At 41.9% G+C, this 17,011-nt stretch overlaps 1 protein-coding gene across 11 annotated transcripts in view; it reads right to left on the reverse strand.

Annotated features, from left to right (window-relative positions):
* Positions 1-17,011, reverse strand: part of LOC108659685 (Lipophorin receptor 2) — a 41,464-nt gene that overhangs the window by 6,344 nt on the left and 18,109 nt on the right. For 6 of the 11 annotated variants that reach the window (XM_089264592.1, XM_089264572.1, XM_089264563.1 and 3 more), the window contains 6 exons: positions 13,383-13,502; positions 8,605-8,727; positions 7,684-7,910; positions 5,350-6,750; positions 5,070-5,268; positions 4,667-4,771 (listed from right to left, as the gene is read on the reverse strand). In XM_089264592.1, coding sequence (XP_089120718.1) covers positions 4,667-4,771; positions 5,070-5,268; positions 5,350-6,750; positions 7,684-7,910; positions 8,605-8,727; positions 13,383-13,502 — 2,175 coding nt within the window. Of the gene's footprint in view, positions 1-4,666; positions 4,772-5,069; positions 5,269-5,349; positions 6,751-7,683; positions 7,911-8,604; positions 8,728-13,198; positions 13,316-13,382; positions 13,503-17,011 lie in introns of all 11 variants that reach the window. The other 5 variants (XM_089264582.1, XM_089264626.1, XM_089264605.1 and 2 more) reach the window with 3 other exon arrangements.

A 17,011-nucleotide genomic window follows, 5' to 3' on the forward strand; every position in this document is an offset into this window, starting at 1 on the left:
TGCCTGCTTCGCAGCACAACACAAAGTAATGTTCCCCCAATTTTTCTTGCCAGGCAACCCTCGACAATTTTTTAAATAATTCTCCACATGTGTTTTATATGTTTTTTTAAGGAGCTCGCCAGACAATAGCTGCCAGCAGGTGTACCTGTGTGTGTGTGTGTGTGTGTGTGTGAGTATCTGAGGGGGCTTAAGGGGGGTGCTCTGACTAGCCCCAAGGCCATAAAAATTCGCGACAAAAAGTTGCCCGCGAATGAATGAAATAAGAAGCCATTAAATGGGCGCTCAGCTATACAGTGTTTTTATTTGTCCAAAGTGTGACCAGATTACTTAAATAAGGGCAGTTTAAATACATATATATGTACATCTATATGTATGTATATGTATATATGTGTAACATTAAAAATTAAATATTTGCCAGGCAGTCTACCGGAGAAATGTCGAACAATGCTGACCAATTGCAGTCGTAAAATTTGCAAACAGCTGCTGAACCGCCGCCCCTGCGCATCACGCCCACTTTATATGGTGGCTATTAAAAAGCCAGTCGTTACATTCGACGGCTGCACAAGTTTATGGCGGTTCCGTGGCTCTCAGTCCATCTGTCTGTCTGTCTGTCTGTCTGTCAAGCAGTCCGCCGCGTATTTGCAGAACTTTGCCTGCGCTTAATTAAGCAATTTGAAGTGTGGCAAAGGGGCATGAAGAGTAGGGGTGAGGGGCAGGGAATGCTGCGACTGTGACTGTGACTGTGACTGTGGCTGAGCTGGGTGGCTGTGGCTATAGAAAAAGTAGCACAAACCGCTAATTGAAATTGCAGTTATGGCCAGCATGCCCGTTGCCTTGGCTTGGTCATCTAATTGAAATAGTCCTTAACTAGTTTATAGTTATTTACTTGAACCACGCCCCCAGACCCTCACCCTTCACGGCTCTACAAACTTTGTCCAAAGTGCTCAGCACTTGCTCTGCTGTCCGTCCGGTCTGTCCACGATTCCCAACGTAGCGCTTAACTGCTCTCGTCATTTTCTTGGAATCCTATTGCAGATTTCTCCTAGTCCCTTCCGACCTGGCCCATTGGCCAATGTAGCATTATTTGCTTGAGCCGCTTAACGATTTATGCTTCTTCAACTTGTTCCTCTTCTGCTTCTGCTTCTGCTTCTGCTTCTGCTTGTGCTTCTCCTTATTCTTCGCGTCCTTTTCTATTTCTACGATTTCTGTGCTCTTACTTTTCAAATTGACGTAATTAGGCGCATTTTGTATGGTCGCCCACTGCTAAGCAGTTCATTTGTGCCGTCATAGAAGCCGGCAAGAGCAAGAGCCCGCCAACAATGCTGGCCATGTTTATATATACACTATGGCCAAATGGCTGAAGACTGAAGATGTTGGCCAAATAGCACAAAGGACGCAATTAAAAAGCAAATCAAAAATGAATTTCAAGAAATTATTAAAGAACTTGCAGGGGACTCAAGAAATATTTCATTTGAGTGACTGACTTAACTCGTTTTTGAAAACTCTTAAGGATCACAAATTGACAATAATATTAAAAGTATCGCATGATGAAATGAGATTAAGTGATGTAATATGAAGGAAAGAAAGGAAGGTATTATAGCTAGTCTGCATATAGAAGACTGAATCATAATAAACTATATTTAGTATTGCAAGACAACTGGCTATAAATATATATTTTGACATGAATGAATCTCTGTTTGCCCAGCAAGTTATTAATACAAGGCTTAGACTTTGGGCTAAAATGGAAACACGACAAATTGATTTGGTTTTATTGAGAATGTTGTTTGTCAACATGAAACGGAAAACTGAAAAGCGAGAAACGAAAATGCTCAGAATTTTATTTGCATACAACAAAAGTAAACATTTGTACGTGTCTCGCTCTCCCTCTCTCCCCCTCTGTCTCTCTCTCTCTCTCTCTCTGGTAATTTGTTGTTGTTTCGTTTACAGGAAATGTCATGCAAATAGAAACTGTTCGGCTTTTGTTGCTTGTGTTGCTTTCATGTCATGTTATCAATAGATAAAAGCAGATGTTTCTGTTGCCCTCCCCTTCTTCTCGTTGTTGTCTCTTTTGATAAATATGAAGCGGAACTGCTTTCTAATTGGACTGATTAACTGTTGCAGAGTTAATCAACTGGAATTGCATGATGGATCGATGCCTGCGCATTTCGCACGCATCTACTGCATGCTTTTTGCAGGCACTGTGTAAATTTATGCAATCACCCAACCATTCATCTCAGTTGGCCCAGGCCCAGAGCCAGATCCAGGCACAGCTGTAGGTGTTGACAGTGCCAATTTTCGCGCTGATGAATGTGCCCGAGTGTGTGGCTGATGCGGATGATGAATTTCTGGTTAAACTATTTGCCCCGCCAGAGCCACCGGCCTCCTCCACAAAGGCCACACAGCCCGATCGGACCTTTTAGCCGCTGTTGTCCATGTCGTTTTGTGTACAATTTAATTTCATGGCGATTTGTTGAGCGAGGACAACGATGAGTACAAGTCAGTCAGACAGCCAGACAGCCAGCCAGGGCGTCAGCCAACTGCCACTCATATATCACTCGCACTCACATCCGCACTCCCAATTCGTATTCGCATTCGCATTCGCATTCGCATCCGCAGTGTCAACGCTTTTGACAGAGAGCTGGCGCACAAATTGCATGCAGAAATTCGCTGGGTGTAAGTGTCATAGGGTTGTCGCTTAAGCTTAAACAGCCTTTGAGCTTTGTGTGTCTGTGTGTGGAAGGATCATGTTGTGGGTGGCAGCCATTGTTGCCATTAAACATGTCACTAGCGTTTCCTTTCTGGTGGTTTATGCCTCATACCCAACCATAACCGCAATATTTCTGTACGTTTTACGTGAAAGCCCGCAACATGGTTGTGTATGCATGTGTGTGTGTGTATGCGTGGATGTGTGTGTATCAGTGCTGCCAGCTGTTGAGCCTTGAAATATGTTGGTTTGTGGATAAAAATAGCGTAAAATGAGCTAGAAGAGGCTAAAAACGGCTAAAACAAGCTAAAAATAGCTAAAATGTGGGAATAGCGGGCTAGATGGAAGCAAAATTACGAAATGTAGCAAATATATTTAGACAATTATTTGCAGTGACCTACTTTCGATCGTCATTATGATAAAATACAACAAATTTGTGATTTCTTAAAAAGTATGTCAATCTCTCTAATTGTGTTCTCTAAATGTTTCCTCTAAGTAATTTCTCCGAGTAGTGTCTTCTTTAAATATTTCCTCTAAGTTATTCCTCCAAGTCTTTAATGCTTCGCTGAACGATCATTAAATATTTGCACTCACGTCACGTTTCTTCACTTTACTGCACTGCACGACTGACCTCCACACAGGCTTCGGACGACTGAAGAAATGCTGCAGCTGCTGTCATTTATATAGGGCTCCTTTTACTCATACACGAAGTCGCTCTCAAATGCTCAGCCCGACGACAGGTAGAGATCGTGTCGGTTGAACTTTAACTGACCAATGAGAGCGCTCTCTGCTGCTGCAGGCATTCTAGCTTCGTGTTACTTATATATAAATACCGAATGAATACTGCTGCATACATATAGACAACTTAAATGATCTGCTTTTGTTACTCAGGGAGGCGGAGAGAGAGAGAGAGAGAGAGAGAGAGAGAGAGAGAGAGAGAGAGAGAGAGAGAGAGAGAGAGAGCGAGAGAGAGAGAGCGAGAGAGAGAGAGCGAGAGAGAGAGAGACAGATATGTATATTGGCAAACAAGCACACTTTGTTAAGTCGGACTACTTATTACGCTACTTAAGAATATAATGTTAATATATATGCAATACATTAATATATAGTTTTTAGATGGCATAAACAGCAGTCTCTTCGTTCTATAGTTCTTTTAAGGACTATTACTTCTGCAGATTCTGCCTCAATTTATGGCTATGCCAACCGATAGACATTCACATAGGCTACATCTAGCCTGAAACAAGCTAAGCTGTCAGCACTGATGTGTGTGTGTGTGCGTGTGTGTGTGTGTGCACGTGTGTGCATTTTGAGTGATTATGTCGATATCATTGATGTTGATTTATGATGATGACATGTGAGTGTTGGCGCTGTAAGAAAATTGGCGTGACAAATGGCCAGAATTAAAGCGCGAGAGAGAGAGAGAGAGAGAGAGAGAGAGAGAGCGAGAGAGAGAGAGAGAGAGAGAGAGAGAGAGACAGGCAGACAGGCAGGTAGAGACAGAGAGAGAGGGAGATAGGCAAAAAAGTTATAGAGAATAAATAGCATTTACATACGCATAAGCGTAGTGTAAATAATTCGTGGACATCAAAATATGACATTAAGTTATGGCCTAGCTAAATCAAGCATTTAACTAATACATGAATTATGCTAAACAATGAGGTACAATTGGCATAAAGAGCAAACAACAATGGCCAATAATTAGCATAATCTATCAGGGCAGCAAAATATCATTAATGGGGCCAATGTGATGGATTGTAATTGATACACACAATAAACAAAGCCTGAGTAGACGGGATACTGAAAGATGATTGACAGGTAGATACTCTATGCACAGAATATACATATATGTATATAGGCTTGTAAATAATATAGGAATACATAATTGATCCGACACCATTATTATAGCTATATTCTTAAGCTAAAGTCCAACACCTCTGAGATAAAATTATATAGAGCTCATACCAGGCGGTAAGCTGGGCGCATCTTGAGGTAGTTTGGCGAGTGTTTGGTTCGGCTGCGCGACTTTGACGTGTGTCGCCGTTGTATTTAAGCGCCTCGTGGGCTTAACTATGAAATCGGGTTAAAAGTGGGCAGTTTGAATATGTGTTAAATTAAACGTAAAATTAAATTAAATGAAAATAGCATTAAAATGCAAAAAACAAAGGAGCAGATGTTAAAGGCCTTAATGAAGGCTCAGCTGCATTCTCCTGTGATGGCTGCAGCCACAACAAGGACACGTCGCCATGCAACCGCGACTGCAGCGGACAATTACAGCTGCTGCTGTGTCCATCGAATGGGTTTCCCAAAGAGCACTAATCCCCACACTCGGGCACAAACAAAAAGGGTAATTGACAAAGCTACTTACGATCTTCGACGCACATAAGGCCATCCGGCATGAGCTTGAGACCTGTGGGACAGGCGCAGGAGATGCGCGGACTGCGCTCGTTAATGCGGGGCGCGGGCAGGCAGAGATGCGAGCAGTGTCCATTCACCGACTGACAGTGATTAATGCCATCGGGCTGCCGATATGGATGATATACATGGATGACCATGGGATGTTGCAACTGTGAGGAGGAGGAAGGAAGAGGAGAAGAGATCGATAAGTACAACAGAGGGATACACATTGTCATCCACCTGGGGCTTACCATGTGAACAGCTGTGATGGGCTCAACGTCTTGGCCAGTGAATTTGTTGGCCTTGAAGACCGTCTGCTTGTCCCAGTCGGTCCAGTAAACGTAGTCCTCGAAGGTGGTGATGGAGAAGGGATGCCGCAGATACTCCGTCGAGTAAAGGATCTGTCGGCGCTGCGAGCCATCGTAGTTGGCCGAGGAGATGATATTCAGCTTGCCATCCACCCAGTAGATGCGCTTCCTCACCAGATCCAAGGTGATGCCATTGGGCCACTTCACGTCATAGTTGATGATCGTCGTGCGATGGGAGCCATCCATGCCGGCGCGCTCGATGCGCGGCGAGGCGCCCCAGTCCGACCAGTACATCCAGCCCTCAATGGGATCGAGCGCTATCGAGCGAGGTATGTCGAGCGCATCCTCAATCAGAACCTTGCCCATGTTTCCATCAAAGTTGGTCAACTCGATGGTGCACTTGTGTGTGTCTGTGTAGTAGACATGGTTGTAGATCCAGTCGACGGCCAGGCCATCCGAGGTAACCGACGACTTCTTCAGCACGACGGTCTTCTCGTTGCCCTCGTCGATGGGCGCCTTGTAGATGCTCTGCGTGTTGACATCGCTCCAGAAGATCATGCCCGTGCGGAACACAAAGTCCAGGGCAGTCGCCGACTTGGTGTTGTTCACAATGGACGTGATTTCCATGTGATCCAACGCAATCTTCCGTATGTCGTGACGTCGCGCGAGCAGGAGCGAGGCGTGTCCCTCGGTTGCCTTGCAGCGCGTGCGATTGTGTGAATCCCTCATGTAGCCCGCTTCGCATTCGCACTTGAAGCCGCCGACTTCATTGACGCAGATCTGGGAGCACACGCCGGGCTCCTCGCACTCATTGATGTCCATGCAGTGGTGGCCATCGCTCGCCAGCTTGTAGCCAGCGTGGCACTCGCATCGGTAGCCCACCGGCTGATCCACACAGCGGTGCATGCAGCCGCCGTTGCTGACCTCGCATTCGTTGATGCCGCACTTGTTCGCCGGCTCATCCTCGCCATCGGGACAGTCCTTGCGCCTGTCACAGACCTGCGACAGGGCAATGCACTGGCCGCCGCCGCAGTCGAATTGGCTGGTCGCATTACAGCGCTTCGGCTCAGCCGACACGCGGCAGTCGCGCTCGTCGCTGCCATCCGCACAGTCCGTTTGCCCATTGCAGGTGAGGTGTCCGGCAATGCAGCTGCGATCCCCACACTGGAACTGGTCCGGCCGACAAGTCACGTTCTTGCAGCTGGAGGCGTACTCATCGTCGCCATCGGGACAGTCGCGATCGCCGTCGCAGACCCAGCTCTGGTGCAGGCAGGTGATGCGATCTCTGCACTGGAACTCGTTCGGCTGGCAGGGTGTTATAGTCTGGGAAACAGCGCCGCAGCCCTACGCGCGAAAGCGAGAGAGAGAGAGAGAGAGGGAGAGAGAGAGAGAGAGATGAAAAGATTAAGTACAAGTCTGTGTGAAGTAGACAATGAAATGGCTTGTCTGCTGTGCGTAGCTGGTTTTAAATGCATTTCACACAGCGCCTGTCAAAGGGGAACTTTGCTCGAAGTATGCCATAAAAAGCAGCTACTGTTGGGAGTACAGGCACACACACACACACACACACACACACACACAGAGTATGTAATGTACTCTTTGCATAGGGACAGCTGCCAGGGCTTTTATATCTTTTGTTGCATACTTTCAGGGGCGGGCGATGGCGCCCAAAATTGTTTACATTTTATGCGCATAGTTCCTCATGCCGTTATACTCTGCACCGTATGCGAGTGGGTGAGGCAGCGTAGTGGAATTTCATGTAACTTGTTACAGGGTATCTGCTAGTTGGGCAGTCTGAGCTACTACACTACTTGTATTATTTTTTTGGATAGCAATTTTAGACATCGTTCGGCTCTCGGCTGCACACACATAAATGTTGACGGCAGCTTCGAATGTTGACGTCGACGACGCCAGTGTTGGGAAATGCGCGTGTGTTGCATAATTTATGATTTACGGACAAGCATATAAAAATGAATATTGTAAGCGAGGGTTACCTCGAAAGTTCTGCTCTGCTCGAAATGTAAAACTATTTTCAATTTAGTTTTGCTTGAGATTTTAGTTTTTATATATTAATATTTATTGTTTGCCTATTTGAAAGTATTTTGATTAAATCTTAAGCATGTATAATTTGACATAATTTTAGATTTAATATGTTTATTATTTCTATTCTCTGCTTGGCAAACTATGGGGCAACCCTCACCCTTACTTATTTTTTTTTGTGCTGCCATAAGACTGAGATTTACTTTTAGACTAGTTTAATAGACTGTCAAAACTTACGCGCTCATCGCCGCCATCCTCGCAGTCCTCCTCGCCGTCGCAGACCCAGGTCTTGCTGATGCAGGCGCCATTGCTGCAGGTGTATGAGGTGTTTTTGGGGCACTCGACTTTGGGGCAGGCGAGCTCATCGCTGCCATCGCCGCAATCGTTATCCTGATCGCAGACCCAGCGCTTCTGGATGCAGCGGCTATTGTTGCACGTGAACTCGTCCGAGCGGCAGGTGATGTCTATGATTCAATCGAGATATATATTAGAGATATTCTGTGTGGGTGTATGAATGTGTGTGTGTGTGTGTGGAGGATTTCGCTACGTGTACTTATGGGAATGTGTGCTTCTGTTAACATGAATGCTGTGGTTAACTACAGTCGAGAGTTAGGTAAACAATATGTAACGAAAAAAGCAGCGACAGCAAAAGCAGCTGAAATATGCGAGACATAACTCAAGAAAACCAACACCATTATAAAAATTGCCAACGCGTTCGCGTCAGGGGATAAAAACCAAAAAGATTTGTTGCCACAACAGCAGCAACAACAGCAACAACAATAACAATAGCAATAACAATAACAACCACTAACCACTACAACTACATCTATGCAACAAAAGCATTGCAAAACTAAAGTGTGTAGCTGTCTGTCACTGCTCGCCTCTGTGTGCGTGTGCGCGCGTGTGTGTGTGTGTAAATATTTGTGCTCTATGGCAAGTGTATTGTTTAGGTAAGTATTACACAATACTTGCAGCAATGTGTATCATACTTATGAGCAACAAGATGAAGTATGTACAAACACACACACGCACATACGCAGAGAGCGAGGGAGAGCGAGAGAGAGTGCACTGTGCACACACTATTACAGCTAAAGCTTTAGTTACAGTCTAGAAGCAAAGCACAGTTAGGTTTGCAAGCATTTCTTAAGTCTGGCTTACTGCACGTGGCCTCGTCGCTGCCATCGCTGCAATCTTTGCTCTGATCGCACATCCAGGCGAGAGGAATGCACTCGCCCTCGCCGCTCTTGCAGGCGAACTCGTCCGGGGAGCACGTTTTGCTCTCTGCAATATACAAATAGATGTTGGGAGAAACATTGGGTTAGTGCGAACTTTGCTGATGATATGCAGGAAAACAGATGATGTCTTGATGTCTTTAAATTTAGTAAAGTTCATGAAAATCGAGTTCTCTTCTACAACTCTAAAGAAGAGTTTCAAAAACTTATTTATTTGCAGTAAGACCTAGAGTGAATTTAAGCACTCTAGCTCTGCATATATTTTATTTATTTATTTTAATTTGTATTATATTTTTATTTTAAATAATATATAAATATAAATTTGAATTATTATGAAAGGAAAATAAAGTGTGCATTTCAAATGAATAAGAATATTAAGACACAAAAATAAATTTAATAATTTTATTTTATTAAAAAATTAAAAAAAAAACATTTTTTTTTATAAAAAAAAAAATTGTAATAAAAAAAAAAACAAATTATAATGCGTTCTCACAATGTTCTTTTCTATTATATATTTATTTTTATTTTATTTTATGTGTGTTTTCAAAATCTGTCTATTTAGGAAATATAAGAAAACAATTTATTGTTACATATATCGAAAACCAAAGTAAACTAGAAACATGACAAGTGGGCATGCCCGATAGAAGCATATCTCGCTTCGCACACTCACACTCACACCCACACACACACTCCCATCCACATATGAGCAACAAAATAGCTGTAAAAATTGCCTAAAGATAAGCTGGGTAAAATTTTTGCGAGCTCAACTCAATGAGGGCGGTAAAAATCAAGTGCCTGATAAACTGCGTTACAGGCCTCTTGTCTTTATGTCGAGTGGCTTCTAACTGTCTGCCTAATGGTGTTGCTCAGCTGAATCTTTGATTGCTGTGGCCATGGCGCTTTAAGAGGCGACGCCTTGAAGTAACCAACAGACTTAAAACGCGACTTCCTGTGCTGGCTGCCTGGCACAGTAATTAAGTTTATAAGGAGTACTACTGGAAGCAGCAGCAGCGGCAGCGGCAGTAGAAATTGAAGTTGAAGTCCAATTGTGGCTGGCAAATGCCAGCTAAGTAATAAACATAGTTGTCATGCCAACACCCACACACACACACACACACGCACATACTCACGCTTTTAGTGATATGGGGCAACGGGAGCTGAAGTTAAGCGAGCGGCATTTTATCTAGGCAGTAATTAAGACATTATCAGCCAACACTCCATAAAGTTAAAACGCACACATGCGTACGCATTAAAGCAATTATCACACACAGCTAAATGCGCACACACTCAGACCCACACACACACACACACACACTCAACCAGCCTTAGCCTGAAACTTTCATGGAAGTTTTGCCAGACGTACACACACACACACACACACACACACACACACACACACACACACACACACACACACACACACACACACACACACACACACAGCCGCACACAATCGACACACCCACATATATAAAAACGCTTGTGTTTAACCCTAAATACGTATTATTTTTGCCTTGGTTTTTGTTCTTGTTGCGTGCCGCTAGGCGCGTGAACTGAATGTCCTTTGTTTTGGTGCGGCTACGCTTGATTTTTCTTGATAAGATTATGTAATGCCTGCTGTGTGTGCCACATACTATAAAGGCTCATAACACCATATCACACACAGGCACACATGGCCATATATACATATATATATGTATATATATTTATATGAATATGCTTTAGGTGCCTGCTTACAGTTATTTGCTTTGCGCCAAAAAAAGAATTTCTTTTTTTGCAATGTTTTTCCCTTTGCCATTTTTTTTTTGATTTTGTTGTTATTTTTTTTGTAAGCTTCAACGGCGCTGCAAATAAATTAATTTATTATTATTTTACGCTTTGCTGGCTGATATTATTTTTGCATGCGCAACGTGTCGTATGCGTGATATGACTTAAATTGGTATTTATTGCAGCTAGAGCGCGCGCACGAGCGTGTTTACACATTCTCCTTGCTGTTGTTTTGCCAAAAGAATTCAACAGGACTCGCACACCGAACGTGCGACTGGAGTGTGCTGAAAATTGTTTGTGAAATATAGAAAAGCTAATACAAAGCTGCATAGCTTTTATTTAAATTCAAGTAGCCTCTTTAATATGTTTCTCTGAGCGCATACACTGCGAAACGGCGATATTTGCTCAGCAACTAGAGAAGCCGAGTCTCAAATGAAACAATATTCGTTTAGCGCAGCAAAGCTTTAAATTGGAATTTCTATGTTGCAGAAAAGTTTATGAACTAAAGCCACTTTTAGTGAATGTGAAAAACTCAATTTTCACAGTTTCTCTAAAAATGTTGATCAAATTTATGCGTGCTCAAAGAGTGAAGCGCGGAAATTTGCCAATATTGCGTATACGCAATGTTGCATTAGATATCCTCTTTAGCTTGCTAATGACAGCGTGAACTCTTTCCACTTTTAAAATATTTTTAAATTTAAAACCTTTACTATGCTAGTCAAGACGTCTAAGTGCAGTTGAAGGTGGAAGAGGCTGCTGCAGTCTTGCTGTGGCTTCGCAAAATCAATTTGTTGCCTACAATAAATAGCTCATGGAAGCTTGAAAAGTGTGGGCACACACGCACACAATGGCACATAACTTTCGTATTGTTTTCAATAGCATTTTGCCGTTATCTGCCAAGTCAAGGCTTGACTCCAGAGCGCTTCTCTGCTAGCATTTTTTAATTTTATTTAAAATGCTTTTAGTTTATGTTCGAGTCGTTTAGGTGGAACTTTCCCCATTCGTGCCCAACCCCCCCCCCCCCCCCCCCCCATTGTTGACGTTCAGGTTCTGCACATCAAAGACATCAAAGCCAATGAAGTTTGATGCCTTTGCTCGGCAGCAGTTAGTTTGCTTATTTCTTTTCCTTTCTTCACTTTCTCACTTTCACAATAAACTAAAATGGCAGAAATCAAATAATAAAAACTCGATTTCGAGCAGCCACAAAAAGTCGCATTGTCGAGGTGGAAGAAAGGGAACGCGGTTGACAGGGAGGAATAAATAATTTATAAGGAATTGTCAGGGATTCATTATATTCATATTTAAGTAATTGCATCAATTTACGAAATATGAAATTTCGCTTGTAGCTTAGCTACATTAGAAGTTCTAGTGGTTAGCTCTGAATTGGAATTTCACGGGAATCCCCATCAAAGATGATGGGAATAAGAAGTAAAACAGTTTCAGACGAACAACTCATTATCGTTTCTTGTTATGAAATGATCTCGATTCATAAAATTCTTGGTAATTCGTTCAAAACATTCGTATTATCTCTGTGTATGTTAAGCAGCCACGTGTGTTCCATAGAAAAATGGCACGAGGTTTGATTTTTATTTTTGGGACACGTTAAACTTCAATTAACATTCACAACGATGACAACGATAAAAAAAAAAAACAAGTATCGTTGAAAAATACTTGTTCTTCTTTTTTCTGAAGCGTATAAAAGCCATAAAATGTCACACGTGTTCAATGGCGAGTGGAGCATGAGTGTGGGAGCAGGGCAACGAGTGTCCTGTGAGTCCTGTGCATGCTCACTTTCTGTGGAGCCGTGCGCTGCCACTCTGTTTGGCAGCAAATAAACCACAGCCAGAATTTGCACGCGAATATCTTTAGTATACATGCATGTATATAAATATGTATGTGTATGTATATGTTTTGATTACCAGTTTTTATTTCAAACAGGATTCGCTGATGAGTTACGAGTGGATAACATCATAAAAATCTCATCATTTTTTTTTTGGGTTTTTTCAATTACAGCGCAAATGCACAAAGGGAATAAAAAGCAAATAATAAAAAAAAAGTCAAATTTTATGTGGCATAAATAGTTAGCCGAATATAAACTGCAAAATAAGTTGCCTCGAAAATTGCGGTGATAACGCCCCAAAGCATCCTATGATAAAAAGGTTTTCAGTTGAGCTGCTTGTTTGACTGGGGATTCTGATGAGGATTATGATGAATAATATATTGAAAATAATCTCATTTCACTCTGGTTATCTAGGCATATTTATATTATATATATTTATATTATTTATATTACCTATTTTGGTATTTTTACAGGGTATGCGAGTTAGCTGGGCTTGTTAATGCATAAATACAAATTATTTCCGCTGCTGGCAGCATTTTTGATGCGCACGTCGCGATGTTTTTGCGTAGTCCTTTGACGCTAATTTATGAACAAGTCGGCCCACGTTGTAGGCGCCCCCGCCCTCAAGTCGTAAAGTATGAGATACATGGCGAATATACATACATGCGGGGGAGCGGGCAGCGGATATACATGGCATGCATTCAAATAAATATCATGCTTTAAATGCGACTTTATGAGCCTTTAAGTTATGAAACCCATTTGCGAGTGAGAGTGTTTCTTATTTTTTTTCTGTTTTTTTTTTTTTTTGTTATGCCTCAAATTGTTTTCTTTTCTTCAGTTTTTAGTGGGCCAGCGTAAATCCTCCTGGGTTAGTGGATACGTATGCAAATTTAGCTATAACTTTTTTGCTTACTACACTCTAATTCGTCGGAGCCATCGCGACAGTCGGGGTCCCCATCGCAGAGCCAACTGCGCGGCAGGCACTGCTCCCCATTGTGGCATCTGAAGGTGTGGTGGTTGCACACGTTCACTGCACCAGCCGAGCTGAAATTTGAGCAACCCAATCCCAAGACAATAGATAAGAGCATAATACTTACTGCAAAGACCGGGCGCCTCATCCGAGCCATCGGCACAGTCGCTCTCCCGATCGCAGCGCCATTTGTTGGGTATGCACTTGCCGTTGTTGCACCGGAACTGTTCAGTGCCGCAGGTGGATTCTGCAAAGGTACAAAAAACGAAAATATATAAATCTATATATATATATATATATTGAAAAATCCTTGCTTCCAATATGGCAGCCAGTTCTACACTGCCTGCAGAGACAGGCGATTCATGCGAGGGGGAGTAAACGAGGGAGGGCGTAGACCACTTGAACATACTCTTCAGTAAATGAATTTGATTTTCTAAATTCAAAAGCATATTGCAGGTGCTCAACTCTGACTTCACATAAATTGTATATATGTATATATATAATCTATTCATCTAAAAATCTAATCAACTTAACCTATTTGCTGTGCCAAGTTTCACGTCTGCTGCATTTTGAAGAGCAGAAATCAATAAATATTTTCACATATATATTACGTATATATACACAGAGTTTGTGCTTGTTCTGTGTCTGCCTAGTTACAGGGTATACGAAATACTGATAATGGCCTGCCACTAAAAATATGAGGAATATGGGCGTGGAAAATCAACTTTTTTTATGCATCAATAAGTTTCTGTGTCAAAAATAAATGTGATTTTTATGTTGCGGGCTGTGTTGATGCCACAGGCAACAAAAACTTGCCACTTGCTGTGCTCCTCTCTCTCTCTCTCTCTCTCTCTTGCTCCTTCTGTGTGTGTGGTAGTGTGAGTCTTGTTACTTCCTTTACTACTGCCCAGCGTTCTTTGGCCGTTCTTTTGTTTTATGCCACCATGAAAAAATAGTTTCGCTTTTGCCATTTTATGGTCGTTTTATTTTATGGCTTTGCTCGATTTACAAACAAAATTTGAAGCAGAGTTTAAAGACAAAGCGAATGTGAAATTCAGATATGGAAATCATAGAAATCCGCTATAGATGTGACGAAATTGAAATATTTTTCATCAAAGCACAAACTGGAATAATAATGAAAAATTTTAATTAATTTAGTTTTTGCCCAGCACACTCAGCAGAATTTCCCATGCCAACTTTTATGGCCTCCTCTATGGCTTATGCCTCAGATTTTGAGATATCAGATTAAATGTTATGCAAGACAGCCTCATAAATAAACGAGCACAAATGGAGAGTATTTGAGTTGTGTTCGCAATTAAAGCGATATAAATCCATTAGCATAACTACAAATGGAACCGAAAACTTTGCCAAAACTGCAACAAAGTTCTCATAGGCAACTTGTTCTGGTGCAACGAAATTTTCTTAAGAGCTCAGCAGGCGAGCTCTGTAATTTAGTCAAGTTGCCATCGGTGAGTGCAACAAACAATTTGCTTGACAACTATTTTCACAAAATTTCCTCCTTTCCATTCCATTCCATTCCATTCCATTTAATTTATTTTTTAGTTCTTTGAACAACTCTGGGGCAGAGCGTGCTGCAGCTCATCTGCATATTGTTGGCTAAAATGTTGCACCTTTTAGCACCGACTGCACTCAATTTAACGCTGCAGCGCAAATGAATGAATGAATGAATGAATGCGCCCTCGACAGACGTTTGAGAATTTGGCTGAGCTTTAAGTCCAATGATGCCAACTGCGGCTGGGAGGCGGGCGAAGGACCTCCCCTCGTCGCTCCCTCTGGACCCGTCTCAGGCTGGCAGCCATAAACTTTTGCGCAACTTTTGTGTGTGTTTCTCATAGAGCCCCCCACGTCGGCCCTTTCCGCATTGCGAAAAATGCGCATCACGTTCTGCGTTTGGGGACCTCGCAACGCTCCTAACGTATTTACCTAGCGGCGGCGTTTACCGCCGACATTAAACAAGGATCGAGTCGGAAGTCAGCCGCAGTCAGTAGCTGGATAGCTTCTCGTCTAGCATCTAATGACCAGGCCCAACATTGGAGCGTGGGGAATGGGCATGGAACGAGGCATGGGGACCTTTAGCTGAACATTTTCGAAATTAATGAAATTGTCATAATCAAGTCTTCTGGCCGACAAACTCAAAACTCGTTTAAGGCTACGCTGCGGAATCGAGCTGTGTGTGTCTGGAAATGCATTCGAGCTACGTGTTTAATAATTTAGCTGTCTTTGGGAATGAATATTTGATTCATTCGAGGAGCGAAAATAAGCGAAAACATGTTTTTCACAGTTGCTTCAATAAATCCCAGATATTTCTATATTTACTTGACAGTCATTTTGTTTAGTTGTTTCAGAAATTTAAAAAAAAAATAAATATATTTCAAATATATAATAATAAAAAAATATATATAATTTATTTTTTTTAAATACTCAAAAATGTACTTGTGGAAAATACAATGAAAAAATTAAATAAAATAAATAAAATTTTTTTTCTGAAATTAATTATTAATTCATAATTATTTCTCATAGCTTAAAACATATATATACAAAAACTATTATTATTATTATTTTTTTAACTTAAACTGTTTTTATTAAAAAATATATATTTTATATATATATTTTTTCTTTTTTTTTTCAATTTAATACAAGTATTTTAGAAATAATAAATTTTACTTGTTTTTCATTATTTTTGCCATTCAATCTGACATTTTTATATATGCATTGAATTTCATATGAAATCAAAATTTTGTTGTCCAGTGTATTTGAATATAAATAGAGTCTGGTGGTGGAAATATGAGATTGCATATTAACGAGAGGCTAGACTTTTTGCCAATTTTCTAGCTCTCTTCCCATTCTTTCTCTCCCATTCTCTCTCTCTCTCTCTTTCTTTCTCTCTGTTTGTGTTGCTTTAAGCTGGCCATAAAATTGTGTTTGCCAATGGCAAAGTCTCTGCCGCTCAATTTCCGAGATTTTTGTTTACATTTTTTTCAAGCTCAATTTTCTCTTTATGCGTAATTATTTATTTATGACTTAATAGACTGACAGCTGAGGCCTCTAAATGTCACACACATCTAGCCCAACTGACATTCTGCCTGTGTGTGTGTGTGTGTGTGTGTCATTCAATGCATAAACAAACAGACATTGGTCTACGCTCCATGCCCCAAGCCCCATGGCCATGCCCCATGCCCCCATTCTACCTGCCACATCCATATATACGCCCACTTTTCGCACATTCTGTTTATATTTCTGGCGTTTCGTTTTGCTTTTAAACAAAGCTCATAAATTTGCGCTCGTTTTTGTTACGCATATTTATTATGTCTCTCGCACGCTCTGAGCTAAAAGCATGCCGCCCACACGCACACACACACACACGCACACACACACACACGCACACACACATACACAGTCACACATTGGCCGCCTGCCACGCCCCACGCGAATCACTGCGGCGCCCAGGTGCAAACTTCATTATTTACAGTCTGACGCGTCGGGTCGACGACAACGTGGATTATGTGCCACTTGGCAGGGCAAAAAGGATGAAGGTGTGGCAGCATTGGGGCTGCATCCTTTTAATTCTAATACAGGTGAGCACCAGCAACACCTGCAACAACAATAACAACAACAGCAACAACAACAGCAGCAACACCTGGCAGCAGCTGCCCGTGCTTTGCATTCTCATGCATTTTATGCAATTCGTTTACGCTCTGGCATTTCGCTGCCCATCTTTTTTCATGATAATGAATT

The sequence above is a fragment of the Drosophila navojoa genome, chromosome 2 (genome assembly GCF_054131105.1).
Source record: "Drosophila navojoa isolate 15081-1374.11 chromosome 2, UAZ_NAV_1.0, whole genome shotgun sequence".
NCBI classification, from domain to species: domain Eukaryota; kingdom Metazoa; phylum Arthropoda; class Insecta; order Diptera; family Drosophilidae; genus Drosophila; species Drosophila navojoa.